Source organism: Cetorhinus maximus, chromosome 3 (genome assembly GCF_964194155.1).
Source record: "Cetorhinus maximus chromosome 3, sCetMax3.hap1.1, whole genome shotgun sequence".
NCBI classification, from domain to species: domain Eukaryota; kingdom Metazoa; phylum Chordata; class Chondrichthyes; order Lamniformes; family Cetorhinidae; genus Cetorhinus; species Cetorhinus maximus.
This window is the reverse complement of record NC_135881.1, coordinates 121,690,556-121,706,812: the sequence shown is the minus strand read 5'-3', so window position 1 is coordinate 121,706,812 and position 16,257 is coordinate 121,690,556. Positions and strand designations below refer to the sequence as shown.

The window sequence follows — 16,257 nt, the reverse complement described above, 5'->3', positions numbered from 1 at the left end:
AAAAATGCTCAGGTATGTCCTGTACACAAAAAGCAGGGCAAATCCAACCCGGCCAATTACCGCCCATCAGTCTACTCTTGATCATCAGTAAAGTGACAGGAGGTGTCATCAACGATGTTATCAAGCGCCATTTGCTTAGCAATAACCTGCGCACTGACGCTCAATTTGGGTTTCACCAGGGCCACTCAGCTCCTGACCTCATTACAGCCTTGGTTCAAACATGGACATTTTTTCATAATATTATTGTGATTTATTGTAAAAGTAGGTTAATAATGGGGTGTGGATGGTTTCTCTGTGTGCTTATGTGTGCGTGAGTGTGTGTGCATATGTGGGAGGGATGTAATTGAATTGAAGACAGCTGGTCTGGAGGCTTTCACTCAGCAAAAGAAGCTAGGTTCAAAATGCTAAATACACAAACATGGCTGAAGTCTTAGAATGTAAGGTGTGAGGAGAATTTGCATTGTTAGATAAATCAGGGCAGTTTTGAATTTCAAGCAGATAGCAGGATGTTTACATCTAACAAGAGAAGCTAGGCTAAGCAGTGTGTTTATTTTTCCCAAAGGTTACTGACAATATTAGCACCATGAAAATATTAGTACCATTATATTATGAGAAAGTATATTTTCAAAGGCATATGGGACAATGGAATTTACAGATTAAAAAGGGAATAATAAGGGGGAATGAAAGGCTATGTTGAGAGGGGCCCTGTGAAATATAGCAGAAGCTTGTAAAACCACCTCGGAAGCGCCTCCAGCACGTCTGCATGAGTTTCTGTCCTTAAAAATGATAGTTGTGCTGACCTGACTTTCTAACTTTAAAATCTATTTTTTGACTGTTGCCTTACATGGGTATTTGGGAGTCAGGTTTGGTAGAAATTTTAGTATTCACTATAGTATTAAGTAACTGGAAAAGTATGTATGTGTTTGACATATTGTCTTTTGTTCATAAATATTTTAATTTAGTTTTTTTTTTAAATCTCTGGAGGTCTTGATGGACTTATTACTTCTGAATTCAATGCACACATCTTGAAATAAATACAAATTGCAAAACCATTGTGATGGCAGTATCAGGTTTCCCTCATGGATTTGATCCGCCTGGCACATATCATCTGCTACGTCATAACAGACAAAAGAGCTTAACTCCAGAGGAGAGGTGAGAGTGACTGCCCTTGACATCAAGGCAGCATTTGACCGAGTGTAGCATCAAGGAGCTCCAACAAAACTGGAGTCAATGGGAATCAGGGGAGAAACTGTCCGCTGGTTGGAGTCATACCTAGCACAAAGGAAGATGGTTGTGGTTGTTGGAGATCAATCATCTCTACTCCAGGACATCACTGCATGAGTTCCTCAGGGTAGTGTCCTAGGCTCAACCACCTTCAGCTGCTTCATTAATGACCTTCCTTCCATCATAAGGTCAGAAGTAGGGATGTTCGCTGATGATTACATAATATTCAGCATCATTCGCGACTCCTCAGATACTGAAGCAGTCCATGTCTAAATGCAGCAAGACCTGGAAAATATCCAGGCTTGGGCTGACAAGTGGCAAGTAACATTCGCGTCACATAAGTGCCTGGCAATGACCATCTCCAACATGAGAGAATCTAACTCTCGCCCCTTGACATTCAAACACCATCCAGGACAAAGCAGCCCGCTTGACCGGCTCCCCATGAACAAACATTCTCTCCCTCCACCACCAACACACAATGGCAGCAGTGTGCACCATCTACAAGATGCACTGCGGGAACTCACCAAGGCTCCTTAGACAGCACCATCCTAACTCACGACCACTGCCATCTAGAAGGACAAGGGCAGCAGACACATAGGGACACAACCAACTGGAAGTTCCCCTCCAAGCCACTCACCATCCTTACTTGGAAATACATCACCGTTCCTTCACTGTTGCTGGGTCAAAATCCTAGAACTCTCTCACTAACAGCACTATGGGTGTACCTACACCACATGGACTGCAGCGGTTCAGGAAGGCAGCTCACTACCACCTTCTCAAGGGCAATTAGGGATGGGTAATAAATGCTGACCTAGCCAGCAACGCCCACATCCCTTGAATGCAAAACCAAGTATATAGAGGAAAATCAAAAACAGCTCAACGAAAAGAACCAGTAGTGTAGAGAAATAGAAACACAAACAGAAGACCACCAATCTCCAAAACGATATAGATGGGTTGGTGGAGTGGGCGGTAAAGTGGCAGATGGATTTTACCATAGAGAAGTGAGAGGTCATACATTTAGGGAGGTCAAACAGTTACAGGGATTACACAATAAATGGGAATATACTAAGAGGGGTAGATGAAGTGAGAGATCTTGGCGTACAAGTACACAGGTCCCTGAAGGCAGCAGTTCAAGTAGACAAGGTTGTAAAGAAGACATGTGAAATGCTCTCCTTCACTGGCAGAGGTATAGAATATAAAAGTAAGGATATAATGTTGGAATTGTATAAAACACTGGTGAGGCCACAACTGGAGTATTGTGTGCAGTTCTGGTCACCACATTACAGGAAGGACGTAAAAGCCCTGGAGGGAGTGCAGAGGAGGTTTTCAAGAATGTTGCCAGAGTTAGAAAAGTGTAGCTACGAGGAGAGATTGGATAGGTTGGGATTATTTTCCATAGAACAAAGAAGGCTGAGAGGTGACTTGATTGAGGTGTACAAAATTATGAGGGGAATAGATAGAGTGAACAGGATAAAATTGTTTCCCTTGGTGGAGAATTCTAGAACCAGGGGACATAGATTCAAGATAAGTGGCAGAAGATGTAGGGGGGACATGAGGAAGAACTTTTTTACGCAGAGGGTAGTGGGTGTCTGGAATTCGCTGCCCAAGTTGGTGGTAGAGGCAGAAACTCTAAACTCTTGTAAAAAGTACCTGGATCTGCACCTTAAGTGCTGTAAGCTGCAGGGCTATGGGTCGGGTGCAGGAAGTTGGGGTTAGAAAGGGCACCTGAGTGTCCTTGGGCTGGCATGGACAAGATGGACCAAATAGCCTCCTTATGTGCTGTAACTTTTCTATGGTTCTAAGAGAAGACTAAAGCCATCCAAGGCAGAAAAGAGGGTATCCATTTCTCTAATTCACTGCATGCAATGCCACAGGAGATCAAATAATATTTTATTAATTTTACAAGATGCTTCAAAATTTTGGTGAACCATTGTAGGCACCATAAATGCTAGTAATTATGAATATTGTAGGCACATGACTAATATGCCTAACTCACAAGGTAAGCCACCTACTATTGATACCTGTGATGAAATGTTATGGTACTGTTTTGTTTTATTAAGTGTTAACATCACTACTTTTATAATTATATATCAATTTGAGTGACATGAATATTAGACCCTTGTATAAGTTTCATGTTACAGAGGCCATACTGGTAGAATTAGTTGCAGCATCACAAGCAAGCATGATGTAGATCAATCTACATTCATTGTTTCATCTAAAAAGGAAACAAGTGCTTCAAACAGACAACAGGTTTTTAACCTTCTGTGGACAGTGGAGTAGCAATCCGATTTATCCAGAGCACAGTAGTTTGAGAAGAGCTAAGTCGAGGCAACAAATTTGAGTTGCAGATTCAGTTCCATTTTATATTTTAGTAAGGAAAACCAGAGTGCTACATTTGTACAATGACCTTAAAATACTGATTCAGTTTCAATGTTCTGTTTTATGATAATGTTAGAAAGGTAAAAACAATTCAGGAGTTGACATCGTCTTGATATCCTGCCATAATTTCAACAAAAGATCGAACAAAATCCTGTAGAAATGGCATAAAAAGCTGAAGATCAGAAGAATCCTTGTTGGTATCATACTCCAAAAGTTTTTAAATAGTTAATCCCCCGAGAATTTCTTGAATCTTAGCAACTGCCAACTGTGGGCTATATGGAATTAATATGGGGCAAGAGTGTTCTCATAGATTTTGCTCAAAGGAAAAGGAGCAGTTCAGCAACTTCATACCCAGGCAAAATTTTTCTACCAACACAATGCAGAATCATTTTTATGGATACAAAATGGTTAATATAAAGCAGCCTCTGTATCAACAAACTAGAACTAATATTTACACTGTTCAGAGTCACTACTGATCATATTTGCACTGGAAAATATTCCACAAATGTTACTTACAAAATGTAAGAGCAGTACCTACCACCTACAACATCTTGTAAACTTTGTTTGAAAGTGGGAAAGTAGCTGCTTTCTGTTGTTTCTAGAATTTTGGCCATTTTTCGAACAACTGGGGTCTGAAGCTAGAAGAAGAATGCAAAAGTTAAATTAAGATTAATTTCCTGCACAGATTAATAAACAATTGTGACAATGGGAACCAAACTTTCTCCAATTTTTCCAAAATCTGAAAATAAAAAAAGAATTGACAATTAAAAAGTATATCTCTGTTTTTACTCCACTTACTTGTTCATGAATGCACAGCAAGTTTTCTTTCCTTGCCTTCCAGAAATCCAACTCCATCTTTGGACCTGGATTTAGCCCTTGCAGCAATGGTTCAGAAGAATCCTTCTCCAGTACATCCCGAATTTGATGAGTCCATTTGATTACCATCGATTCAATTGGATGAACTATTAACCGGTCATAATGACCTAGCCTAAAGTGCACAAAGCAGGAATGAGACAGAAATGGCCAAACAATTTCTCTTTCATTAAATGATATGAATTGGAACTGCACTTTAATATAAGGAAATCCAAAACACCACAGAGTGATTAAACACATGCTATCGTGACTATGTCATTTATTTATTTGATTTTTCTCATTATGCCTCCTATCTTTGTAAGTTTATATCACTTCTGCTATTCAGCCGTTTCCTGTTTTAGACTTAAGCGCTTTGCCAGTCATCCACTCTTTTTCCCGTGTGTGTGTGTGTGTGTGTGTGTGTGTGTGTGTGTGCGTGCGTGTTAGTGCTATTTTCCCAATCCTCTGGTTCTGATTCTTTTTAAACGTTGTTCATCTGTAATGCCTTTCAGTTCTGACAGAGCGAAAGCCTGAAATATTAACTTGTTTGTTCTCTTAACAGATGCTGCCTGACCTGCTGTTTCCAGAATTTTCTGTTTTAGTTACAGTGGTTACTGTTGTCTGCTAAAAGTCAGTAACTGACTATCATGATTTACAGTAGCCTTATAATTTTCTGGTGTTCTACACTCATTGCGCAACAATCTTTGCCATTTGGTGGCTGAAAAAGTAACCTCTAGGAAATATTCTTTTTTTGCCAAAGGCCAAATTTCTTAAATAGCTCCCAACTCCAAGTAAGACAACAGAATCGCAGGGAGGAGAGGAATTTAAAAAATGACAAATTTAAGCGCATCAAGTTAAAATTAAGGGAAAAATGGTTAGAACCATTTATGTTAAGAAAAAGTTAAAATTAAAGTTAAAATAGTATATATATAAGTATTTAACTTATTTATTTGTAATTGGAATTGAATTTCTTCCTTTTCGTAGATTAGCAATATAGTATTACAATAATAAATATACTGGCTTTTGTGTGATTTAATTACATTTTATTAGCTTTTGTTTCAGTAATAGTGTTTGTGTATAGGCATCTAAACGAGATAATTTTTGTGACCTGATAGCAATCAATGGCTAATCATTGAGGGAACGCAGTTCAAGCAAAGTTAATGAGCAAGCAAAACTGCAGAGGCAAAAAAACAACCATGGTCCTGATTTTGCGGACAATGATGACGTGACAGCACTTGGCAGTGACCTCACAGAAAACTGCCCACAAAGATCTAGTGATTTCTGTGGTGTGGATTTCCACTTTTCCGACGTTAGCTTGAATCTGGCGCCAAGTCAAGGGAATCATTAAGTGTCCAGCAGCAGTGACATCATCAAGCAAAGAAAGCAGTCAATCACACTGAAGTATTCTCAGATGGCAAACTAGGAAGTAAACTGCACACATTTTTTCCACTTGCAATTAAAATTGTAGAGGGGCTGAAATAAATGATTGGAACATACATATGGATTATGATAGAAGTTGAAATATCCTTAACAAACACTAAAAGAAAATTTAAAATGGTGACTTTTTTATCATAATAGAAAAACTTGACATTCCACAAATATAAGATTAGCTTTTCCAAAGTAGTTTTGAACTCAGTACACCATTAAAAACCCAGTTAACACATCATTCAACAAAATGCAAGATGGCAGGGCAATTTCAGGAATTTCTATTTGTTTGCAGTCTAGGGGACTTCAACAGTGCACCATATGGAGAAGCATGGAATTACTAACAGCAACTTCTGGATCGCCACGTATCACTGTGTACATGTGGACTCCAGAAGTTGTTGTCAGCAATCCCATGTTTCGGAGGAATAAAGACAGCAAGCGCTGGCACTTTTACCATCATTATTATTGCAAAATCTGGCTCTGTAGAATGTTCAAAATAAGCTTAACCTATTCACTGGGACCACAGACACAACCAAGGATACCAAAAGCCAATCTATACAATCTGCCCAACACCATAGGTCTAATTCACACAAGACAAGTGTCATTCTTGATTACAAATTTGAACAGCACTCTTTCATTCAGTGCTTCTCAAAACCTTTCAAGCTGTGTCCCACAAAGAAAATTATCTCTCAAGCTAGAGAGACAGCCAGCCAGATCTCTCAAACAAACTGGAAACATTTTTTTCAAAAAAGGTAGACTGTGTAGAGCTATAAAAACACAGCATTTCAAAAAGACAATCACAACAAGAAACTGACCAGATAGCTCCTGCTGGATATTGGTTAACCTTCCGAGAAGGCTACAGCTCTGGTGGGGATAATCTAAACAAACATTTCAATACGTATGTATTTCTAATGCTGGTATTCTAGCTTGGACAGGGTACACAGTGTTCAATTTACAAAACAACTATATGCATTCATATAATATGTATAGCTGTTGATGCCAAAGTGCTTTCCAGACCCCAAATGAATTTGCTGCAGTGTTTTTGTGTACTTAACTTGAATTAGCACTTGACAACATGGCTTAGTTGGGAGTCTTTTCACCTAAATCAGAAGGTAGTGGGTCTAAGCCCCATTGGAGGTCATAATTTAGGCAGATATTTCAGTCAATTGCTGAGGGAGTGTTGTATTGCTTTTGAGGACAATGTTAAATTGCACGCTCAGCGATCATAGCGCTATTTGATCTCTCAGTACTACTTGAAGACCAGCAAACTTCTGGGTCTTGGCCACCAACAAAACAGATTAATTAATAGTTCATCTCATTGCTGTTTATGGACTGTTAATGTATTCAAAATGGCTGCCTATAAAAAAAGCAATGATTGTACCTCAAAAATGCTTCACTGCCTGCAGCATGTTGGGATGTGATAAGATGATATAAATACATGTCTTTATTTTCAGAAACAGAAGTAATGAAGATGACTGAGAACAAGCAGAAGGGTTCTAAAAAGGGATAATGTACAAAGATGCAAGTGAGGAGGTTGGAAGACTGCCTCTAATTACACAATTACACACAGCTGACAATTACACAAGTTAACTGGATCTCAGGTATTCTGTTAAATATTCTGTAGGTGATGTATTTTACATTCTGTTTTGCTCTGCACAAACCTTAAAACTGTACTGAAGCATAAAACGCACAGAACCAAGATAACTGTGCATTCAATATATTTTTTTTGTTTACAACAGCAAAAATCAGACACCATGGCCGGGATTTTCCGCCCCCATTAACAGCAGGTGTGTTCGGTGGCAAGATCAGATAATCTCGTGAGAAGGCCCTAGTCACGTTTCTCAACGACGTAAATCCAGGACGAGATTGTCCCCTCCCTCATCAATGGCGGGCCGCGTTTCCCGCCGTCGAACGACAGAAACTTAATTGTAATAATTTAGCAACTAATTATCATGGCCACACTCTGGAATCATCCCCCTACATCAAATTTAAATCCCACAACACCGTGACTTACAACTACCTTTAAAAAGATAGGGACCTCGTGACCTCAACTTCGAGGGGAACTCGGAGGTGAGGGCACACAACTTTGCACAGCGCTCATGATGATCTCAGCAGCTCCCCGGATTCAGGTGGAGGCACAGACAAGTCTGCGCAGGGGCTTCTTCGTGGCTGGCTTATGGTGCCAGGGCAAGGGTGACAATGCAAAGCAGGAGAAGGCAACCTCGAGACAAGGGCGACAGTGCAAAGGGGGATTAAGGCAACACCAACTGAAGTTTCAGCACAAACACATGTGGGAGTTGGGGGAGAAAATGGCCGGGCTAATGGCACAGCATGTAAAAGGTGAGCACTCCACTGCAACTGAGAGCGTTTAGCTTGAGCTGAAGTGACATGCTTGGAGTCAGCCTAGTCAAGCAACTGTATCCACTCAAGCAGCACTAATTCCTCACAGTGCCAATGACTGCTCATCTACTGTTAACTCCTCACACGCACACTTCAAACTTGAATGAGTGCTAAGGTGCTGCCATTGCACAACTGGATAAGCCTGAGGATCCTGATGGGAAAGGCAGCCACCAAACACTGACGGAGGGGTGCACTCCTAGTCCCTTGCATTATGTTTCAGTTGACATTGCGAAGTCACCTGTATGGTGCAAGCAAACCATGAAGCCTTGGAGTCCAGGTTAGGAAAATGCCTGCGTCTGAGCTGAGAGTTCAGAATGCAGTTGAGTAACTGAAGCTGCCGCTACTCAGTCATGTAGTGTGGAGGGGTGCTGGGTGCGGGCATGGTGAGCCATCATATGCACTAAACACTGGGCATCCATGTGGTGGCCTGGACTCTCTGGCATGCTTTAAGGGGCCTTGAGAGGCAGCCGCAAGCAATGACTGGACCAAGAGCAGTCCTTAGGAAATAATTGCTAACCCTTGCATCTCTCTCTTTGATACTGCAGTGAGGAGACTGTGGTGATTGTTGCTTTAAGGCCAGACTTACTGAGTAAGGGTCATGTGGTCAGAACAGCCAATCAACGCCGAGCATGGGGAAGTTTATAAAGGGCGTAGTTTTCCTGGTCTAGAGTGTGTATTGTAGCCTTGCTAGAGGCCTGCAGCTAATTCAGCAGCTCTGTAAAAAAAGTTCATTATTTAACTAAAGAAGCCTCTCAATAGTACATCTCTACATCTGGCGATGAGGATAAATGATCCTGGCACTACCTCTCGCCCTACAACCATGAGTATCTTGTCTTAAAGAAGGAAAAAATATATATACTCACCAGGGTGCCTCCCTTCAGGAGGGTGAGTCATTTGACTCCTCCACGGAGGACTGAACTCAATATATCGAGCGCCTTGGGTTTTATTTCCAGGCCAACGAAATAGTGGAGGAGGCAAAGCGCAAAGCAATTCTCTTGAGCATCTGTGGAAGTCAAACCTATATCCTTATTTGCAGTCTCACAGCCCCAAGCGTGCCCGACTCCAAATCATTCAGTGAGCTTGTGGATTTAGTGAAGGGCCATTTTCAGACCAAACCATCAGCCATTATGCAAAGATTCAAATTTAATACGACGGTGAGGGCCCTAGGCAAATCGATCTCAATTTATATTGCTAAGTTGAAGCAATTGTCAGGGCATTGTGATTTCGGAGCGACCTTGAGCGACATGCTGTGGTATCAGTTAGCTTGTGGCATTCAGCATCGTTTGCTGGCAGAAGTCGATATAAATTTTAAACGAGCAATGGAGATAGTGCTTTCCATGGCCAGTGCTGAAAAGATTCACAGGAGCTACAGAGCTTGCAAAATGGCGCCGTTCACCAGTTAGGGCGGGAACCTGCAGCCAGGCGTGGTGCCAAAACCACTGAAGCAGCCGCGAAGTGGGAGTCATTCCCAATCACCCAGAAATCAAAAAAACATACCGGAGGCAATCAAACAGTGATCCTGAAGTTGAAATGTTACTGATGTGGGTGTAACCACACTCCTGAAACATGTAGATTTAAGGAGGTTGAGTGCAATTACTGTCACAAAAGAGGACATTTGATAAATCAGTACAGAGCTAAGTCCAGAGTGCCAAATAACCAGCCAGCAAAGATGTTAGAAGTACATATGTGAAAGAGCCTGAAATAACTGATTCTGACATTCACTCTCTTTTTAATCCTAAAGCAGCCAAGGCAGATCCTATTATTGTCACACTTCATGTAAACGGGAAGGCTCTAGTTATGGAGGTGGATACAGAGGCATCAGCCACAGTGATGGATGAACACGCATTTCAGTACCTGAGAGAAGGTACCCAACCTTAAGCCTGGACAGAACTTTTGCCCAGTTGAAGACTTAATGGGAGAAGCCATAAAAGTAGAAGGCGCCGCCATGGTACCTGTGAGCTGTAGGCAGCAGTCAGCCCAGCTCCCAGTAATAATAGTGACTAGGGAAGGACCAAGCCTTCTGGGCCGTGATTGGCTCAAAGAAATCAAGTTAAATTGGTCCGAGATTTTTCAAGGGCAGGCAGGAGGACTGCTAGAATTGTTTAAAAAAAGACAGCGTCTTTTGCAACGAATTAGGAAAAATCAAAGGCTCGTAAGCCAAGATTTATGTTGATCCAGAGGCAACTCCCCGATTTTTTTTTTTAAAAGGCAAGACCGGTACCATATGCCTTAAGAGAAGAAGTGGGTGCTGAGTTAAACAGGTTGGAGGAACTATGCATCATACAGCCAGTTCAATTTTCGGAATGGGCAGCACCTTTCATCCCCATACTGAAACCAGATAAGACCATCTGCATTTGCGGCGATTATAAGCTAACAGTTAATCAGGCCGCCAAGTTGATAAATATCCAATTCCAAGAACTGAAGACTTGTATGCAAAGCTGGCAGGAGGTCAATCCTACACTGGCTTGGATATGAGCCACGTGTACCAGCAACTGGAGTTAGGTAACACACCCCGGGTGTATGTCACAATAAACACACACAAAGGTCTATTCAAGTAAACATGCCTACCTTTTGGTGCGTTCTTGGCATGTGAAATATTTCAAAGGACGAAGGAGAGTTTGCTACAGGGATTACCACAGGTTGTAGTATATCTTGACGATGGCCTCATAACTGGATCGACAGAGGCCGAGCATTTAGCAAATTTACAGGAGGTATTAATAATATTTCTGGAAGCTAGAGACCACCTGAAAAAGAAAAGCACTTTCCAAGCCACCAAGGTCACCTATCTGGGGCACCATGTAGACGCACAAGGATTGCACCCTGTGGAAGAAAAGGTTAAGACGATAAAGGAGGCGCCTTCCCCCACAAATATCACCAAACTCAAATCATTTTTAGGTATGGTAAACTACTACGGGCGATTTTTACCCAACCTATCGACTGTACTGGCCCCCTTGCACATACTGCTGAAGAAACACCATCGTTAGTCCTGGAAGGCTTCACAGGAGGCAGCTTTCAGCAGAGTAAAAACAACTGCTGCACTCCTCAACAATTTTAGTGCACTTTGACACATCTAAAGAATTGATATTGACCTGCGATGCCTCTCCGTATTGTGTTGATGCAGTGTTGCCCATGAAATGGACAATGGCTGTGAGAGGTCATTAGGTTACATATCAAGAACCCTCTTAGTGGCCGAAAAAGATAATTGGCAGACTGAGAAGGAAGGACTGTCAATAATCTTCAGAGTTAGAAAATCCCACCAGTACTTACATGGCAGGCACTTTACTACAGTCGCTGATCATAAACTGCTTTTGGGCCTTTTCAAAGAAGACAAGGCTATCCCGTCGATAGCCTCGGCAAGAATTCAGCAATGGGCATTATTTCTGTCCGCCTACGAATACACTTTCAAGCACTGAACTGGGATACACATAGCAAGCCACCTACCCTTGCAAGAAAGCATTTTGTGTACTCCTGTACCCCAAGAAATCGTCCTTGCAATGAATTTTTTAAACACATCACCATCGACGTGAAGCAGATCAGGAACTGGACCAATCGAGATCAGCTTCTGTTCAAAGTGAGACACCAGATACTTACAGGGTGGTTAAATGACCCAGTCTCCAAGAAAATGAAACCATCTTTTACCCGCAAGTATGAACTGAGTTGTCAGGATGGCATCATACTCTGGGAGCAAGAGTTCCTGTACCAGGCAGAGAACTGCTCCTAATGGAATTACACAGCACTCATTCTGGCATTCCTAAAATGAAAATGCTCACTAGGAGTTACATGTGGTGGCCTAGTATAGAAGCAGATATCAAGAAGTTAGTCCAGTACTGTCAACAGTGCCAACTGCAACAAAAGTTGCCAGCTGCAGCCCCACTACATCCTTGGGAATGGCCTAGCCGACCATGGGTGTGGATCCATATAGACGACCTGGGTCCATTCCTAGGCACTAAGGTTTTGGTCATAATCGACGCACATTCAAAATGTACCTACGTCGAATGCTACCATCGAAAGGTTACGCCATTGTTACCGACTCACGGATTGCCTGAAGTTTTTGTATCAGATAATGGAGCCCTATTTACAAGCGCTGAATTTCAGAACTTCACTAATCTAAACGGCATTAAACACATCCGAACAGTGCCTTACCACCCAGCATCAAACGGACTAGCCGAGAGCCATCCAAACTTTCAAGTCAGGGCTAAAAAATTGTCAGGAGGAACCTTGCAAATCAAATTCCCATGCTTCCTTCTGAGCTACCGCATGACACCACATGCAACCACGGAAGTTCCACCAGCAGAACTGTTTATGAAGTGTCATCTCAGAAACAAGACTGAGCCTCGTGTTTCCAAATTTGCCAGAGAGAAGAACCAAGGTAATCAGAAAACAAGTCACGATTTTCGTAGCAGAGCCGGGAAATTTATAGTAGATGAAGCCGTATATGTAAGGAGCTTCAGTAGCGGTCCAAGTTGGATCCCAGGGATTATTGTCCGAGAGACCGGACCCCTTTCATGCCAAGTAGACATGGAAGGCCAGATTGTTTGTAAACACATGGATCACCTGAGGAGCAGGAAGACGCTTCCACAGTCAGTGTTGTCACCAACGAATGTTATCGAACCCGTAAGCACCAAAGTACCTGATCAACCTGTTATAGACATAACTGATGTTTCCATTGAATCAAATAGTAATGAACTGCCTTTGCCAAAAGGGGTACCTGTTAGTATCAATCCTGTAGGAGAACCTCAGGCTACTGAATTACGCCGCTCTACCCGGAACAGAAAACCCCCTCAATGATTTGATTTATAATTACTGGACCTATGTATATAAGTGTATAATCTGAATTCATGACAAAGTGCCAGTGTGATTATTTCTAAGATTTTTTTATATTGTTTTCTATTCACCTGTATAAAGTAATTTCTGTAAAAGTAATAAAGTAAATAAGGAATGTAAAACAAGGAATTAAAGGGGGAGGGATGTGGTGGTTGTTGCTTTAAGGCCAGCCTTACTGAGTAATGATCATGTGGTCAGAACAGCCAATCAACACCGAGCATGGGGAAGTTTATAAGGGGCGGAGTTTTCCTAGTCTAGAGTGTGTATGTAGCCTTGCTAGAGGCCTGCAGCTAATCTAGCAGCTCTATAAATAAAGTTCGCTATTCAACTAAGGAAGCCTCTCAGTAGTACATCTCTAAAGAGACCATCAAGAACATGAAGTCTGGTGAACTTGCTGTCTGCCTCACTGCTTATGGACAGGAGCAAAGGAGAAGAATGTGACAAAGGCTCCTGGCTCACCAAAGGGAGGAGCAGAACCCTGAAGATCAAGGGACCGCATGGCCTCCTCCACACACAGAGGATGAGCCCCACAGAGCCATCGCTAATAGGCACATCGCGAGACCCAGGGTCTACAGGCAGCACATGTGTTATCTGCAGATGAGTGAGAACCAGGCTGATGCCTGCATATGTCAAGGGAACTGGTCATGCACATATGCCACCTTCTGCAGGATTTGGCACCATGGGGATTTGGAAGGCATCCACTGCCATTGGCAGTTAAAGTTACCATTGCACTCAATTTCCAAGGCAGTGGCTCCTTTCAGGGCTCCACTGGGGACCTATGCAGGATCTCGCAAGCTTCCACCCACAAGTGTATCCAGGTGGTCACGTGCGGCCTTTTTGCCAAGGCGCATACCTTTGTCAATTTCAACAGCTATCAGGCCAGCCAGGAAGTAAGAGCGCTGGAATTTGCTCAGATTTCCAGATTCCCACAGGTGCAGGGTGCCATCGAATGCACCCACATGGCTCTTAAATCTCCCTGGCAACAAGCAGTCCAGTATGTGAACCACAAAGGCTTCCACTCTCTCAATGTTCAGCTGGTCTGCGACCATAACAAACGGATCAGGCAGGTGTGTGCAAGATAGCCCAGAAGCATCCATGACTCATACATCCTTAGCAGGGCTCAGATCCCTAACACTTCCAGGGACCACACAGGATGCAGGGTTGGCTCCTCGGGGACAAGGGCTGTCCACAGAAGTCGTGGATGATGACGCCTGTGCAGCGGTCTCAGACTCCTGGTGAGAGAAGGTACAATGAGGCTCATGCCAAACCCGGAGTTTGGCTGAGCACACTTATGGGCATCCTGAAAATGAGGTTCCAGTGCCTGGACGGATCGGGTGGAGCACTGCAATACATTCCCCAGAGGGTGTGGCACATCACAGTGGCTTGCTGCGCCACAAAACCTGGTGATGCAAAGGGAGGAGGACCTGGATGGTGAGGAGATGGAAGAGTTGCACGTCTCCTCCAATGAGGAGGAAGTCGAAGGGGGTGAGGTCCTGGAAGGTGAGGGTGCAGGCGATGAGGCCATTGCACTGGCCAGACGAGGCAGGCGTGGCCATGAGGCCCTCATTGTCACAAGATTCCAGGCGGATGATGACGAGATGCAGTGAGAACACCCCTGAGATCTCCACATTGCTTCTGCGAACGTCTGACACCTGTCTGGCTGAGGGCAGCACACATACGCTCTGTGCAGAGGCTTATATCATGGAAACGATGCTGAGAAATAGCGGCCACATGGACTTTCAGACAACTTGATCCTTTGGTAGGCTTCATCACCCGTCATCTTCGGCACCACATCTTCACCTGTCAGGAATGGTGTCGGAATGGGGGCGGAGAGGCTGCCCTGCCCCTAAGGTGCTGAGAGCACAGAGAACATCACGGAACCCAGTGTCGCTTGGGTACGAGACTCTTGCAGCAAACACGAGGTGCAGGAATCACTAATCTGGACAGTGCCTTTGAAGCCGGGAAAACTCTGCACTCAGGTTACAAAGGCCCTGGACTGCGACAGTAGCCTTTGTTTTGTGCAGGAAGCAAGGTTTCACATCTGATTGACATGAACACTGCTCAACATAACAAGGAGCCAAAGGCAAGGAGATGCTCTTGGGAGTATATTTACAATAGTCAACATTAAGTAAAAGTGATTGACACCCTTGCCCACATTGCGCAATTGAGCCTTCTGGACCTTTCTAACCCTGCTTCTGCGCCTTGGTGCTCCCCCGACATCCACAGCAGAGGTAAGGCAGCCTGCTGACTATTATACCTGTTGTCTGTGATGACCTTGACGGGCATCCTCTGGAGGGCCGAGAGCTGGAGGACCCCGGCCTGCTTTTGGGACCCTGCTGTGTGGCAGTGCCACCCTCCTTGATCTGTGGAGTTGGAGCTGCTCAGGTCACAGGAAGAGGGGATTCAGATGGGCCAGACACTCCTGGAGTCACCTGGGTGCATGGCACCAGGGTGTGCACCTGCTGATCCTCCTTCCTATGGGTGTCCGAGGGCCCCTAGCTGGCTTCTTGAGAGGAAGGGACAACTGGAGTGAGCTTGAGATGCCCCACCCACCTCTTGTGTTGTCACTGATGGATGCCAGCAAGTGCCTCAGCGATGGAGTGCAGCTCCTGCAGCAGTGCAGGACAAATGTCCTGGACCAAGGTCTCCATGTCAGCCACCACCCTACCAGTGGTTGATGCATTGGCATGCCAGCGCCATCACCCCAGGCTGAAGGCAGACGGACTCCTCCACCGTGCCTTGAAATCTGAGGAGTGCAACGGACATCTCTTCCTGATGTTCCCGAGCTTGCCTTTGCAGCTCCAGCAACTGTGGAATGACCAAGTCCTGAGGTTCCTCATCAGACTTATCTCAGCAGATTTCTGGCCTCCAGCAATCCTTCGAGTGCTGACAGCCTGGGAAGTCCCTGCCGCCATCTGTTGTGGATCAGACAGTGTGATGTGCTCAGCAGGTGATCCCGAGGCTACTCTAGATCTAGGTCCCACTGAAGTGTGTGTTTCTGCGCTGGTGGAGGGTGTGGGTGTGGGCGAGCGGTTCTTCAATTATGGTGTCATCAGATTCCTCTTCCAAGGTGTATTCGGGGCTGGAGGCTTGTGGACCCCCTCAGCTGCTTCCCAGATGTGCCTGCGAAAGCAAGGAGAGATAATTAATGCA

At 43.9% G+C, this 16,257-nt stretch overlaps 1 protein-coding gene across 1 annotated transcript in view; it reads right to left on the bottom strand.

The window, feature by feature from the left end:
• Positions 1-16,257, bottom strand: part of LOC144678871 (dynein axonemal heavy chain 11-like) — a 552,140-nt gene that overhangs the window by 520,039 nt on the left and 15,844 nt on the right. The window contains exons 4-5 of the mRNA XM_078538870.1: positions 4,402-4,591; positions 4,142-4,241 (exon numbers count right to left, since the gene is read on the bottom strand). Coding sequence (XP_078394996.1) covers positions 4,142-4,241; positions 4,402-4,591 — 290 coding nt within the window. The remainder of the gene's footprint in view (positions 1-4,141; positions 4,242-4,401; positions 4,592-16,257) is intronic.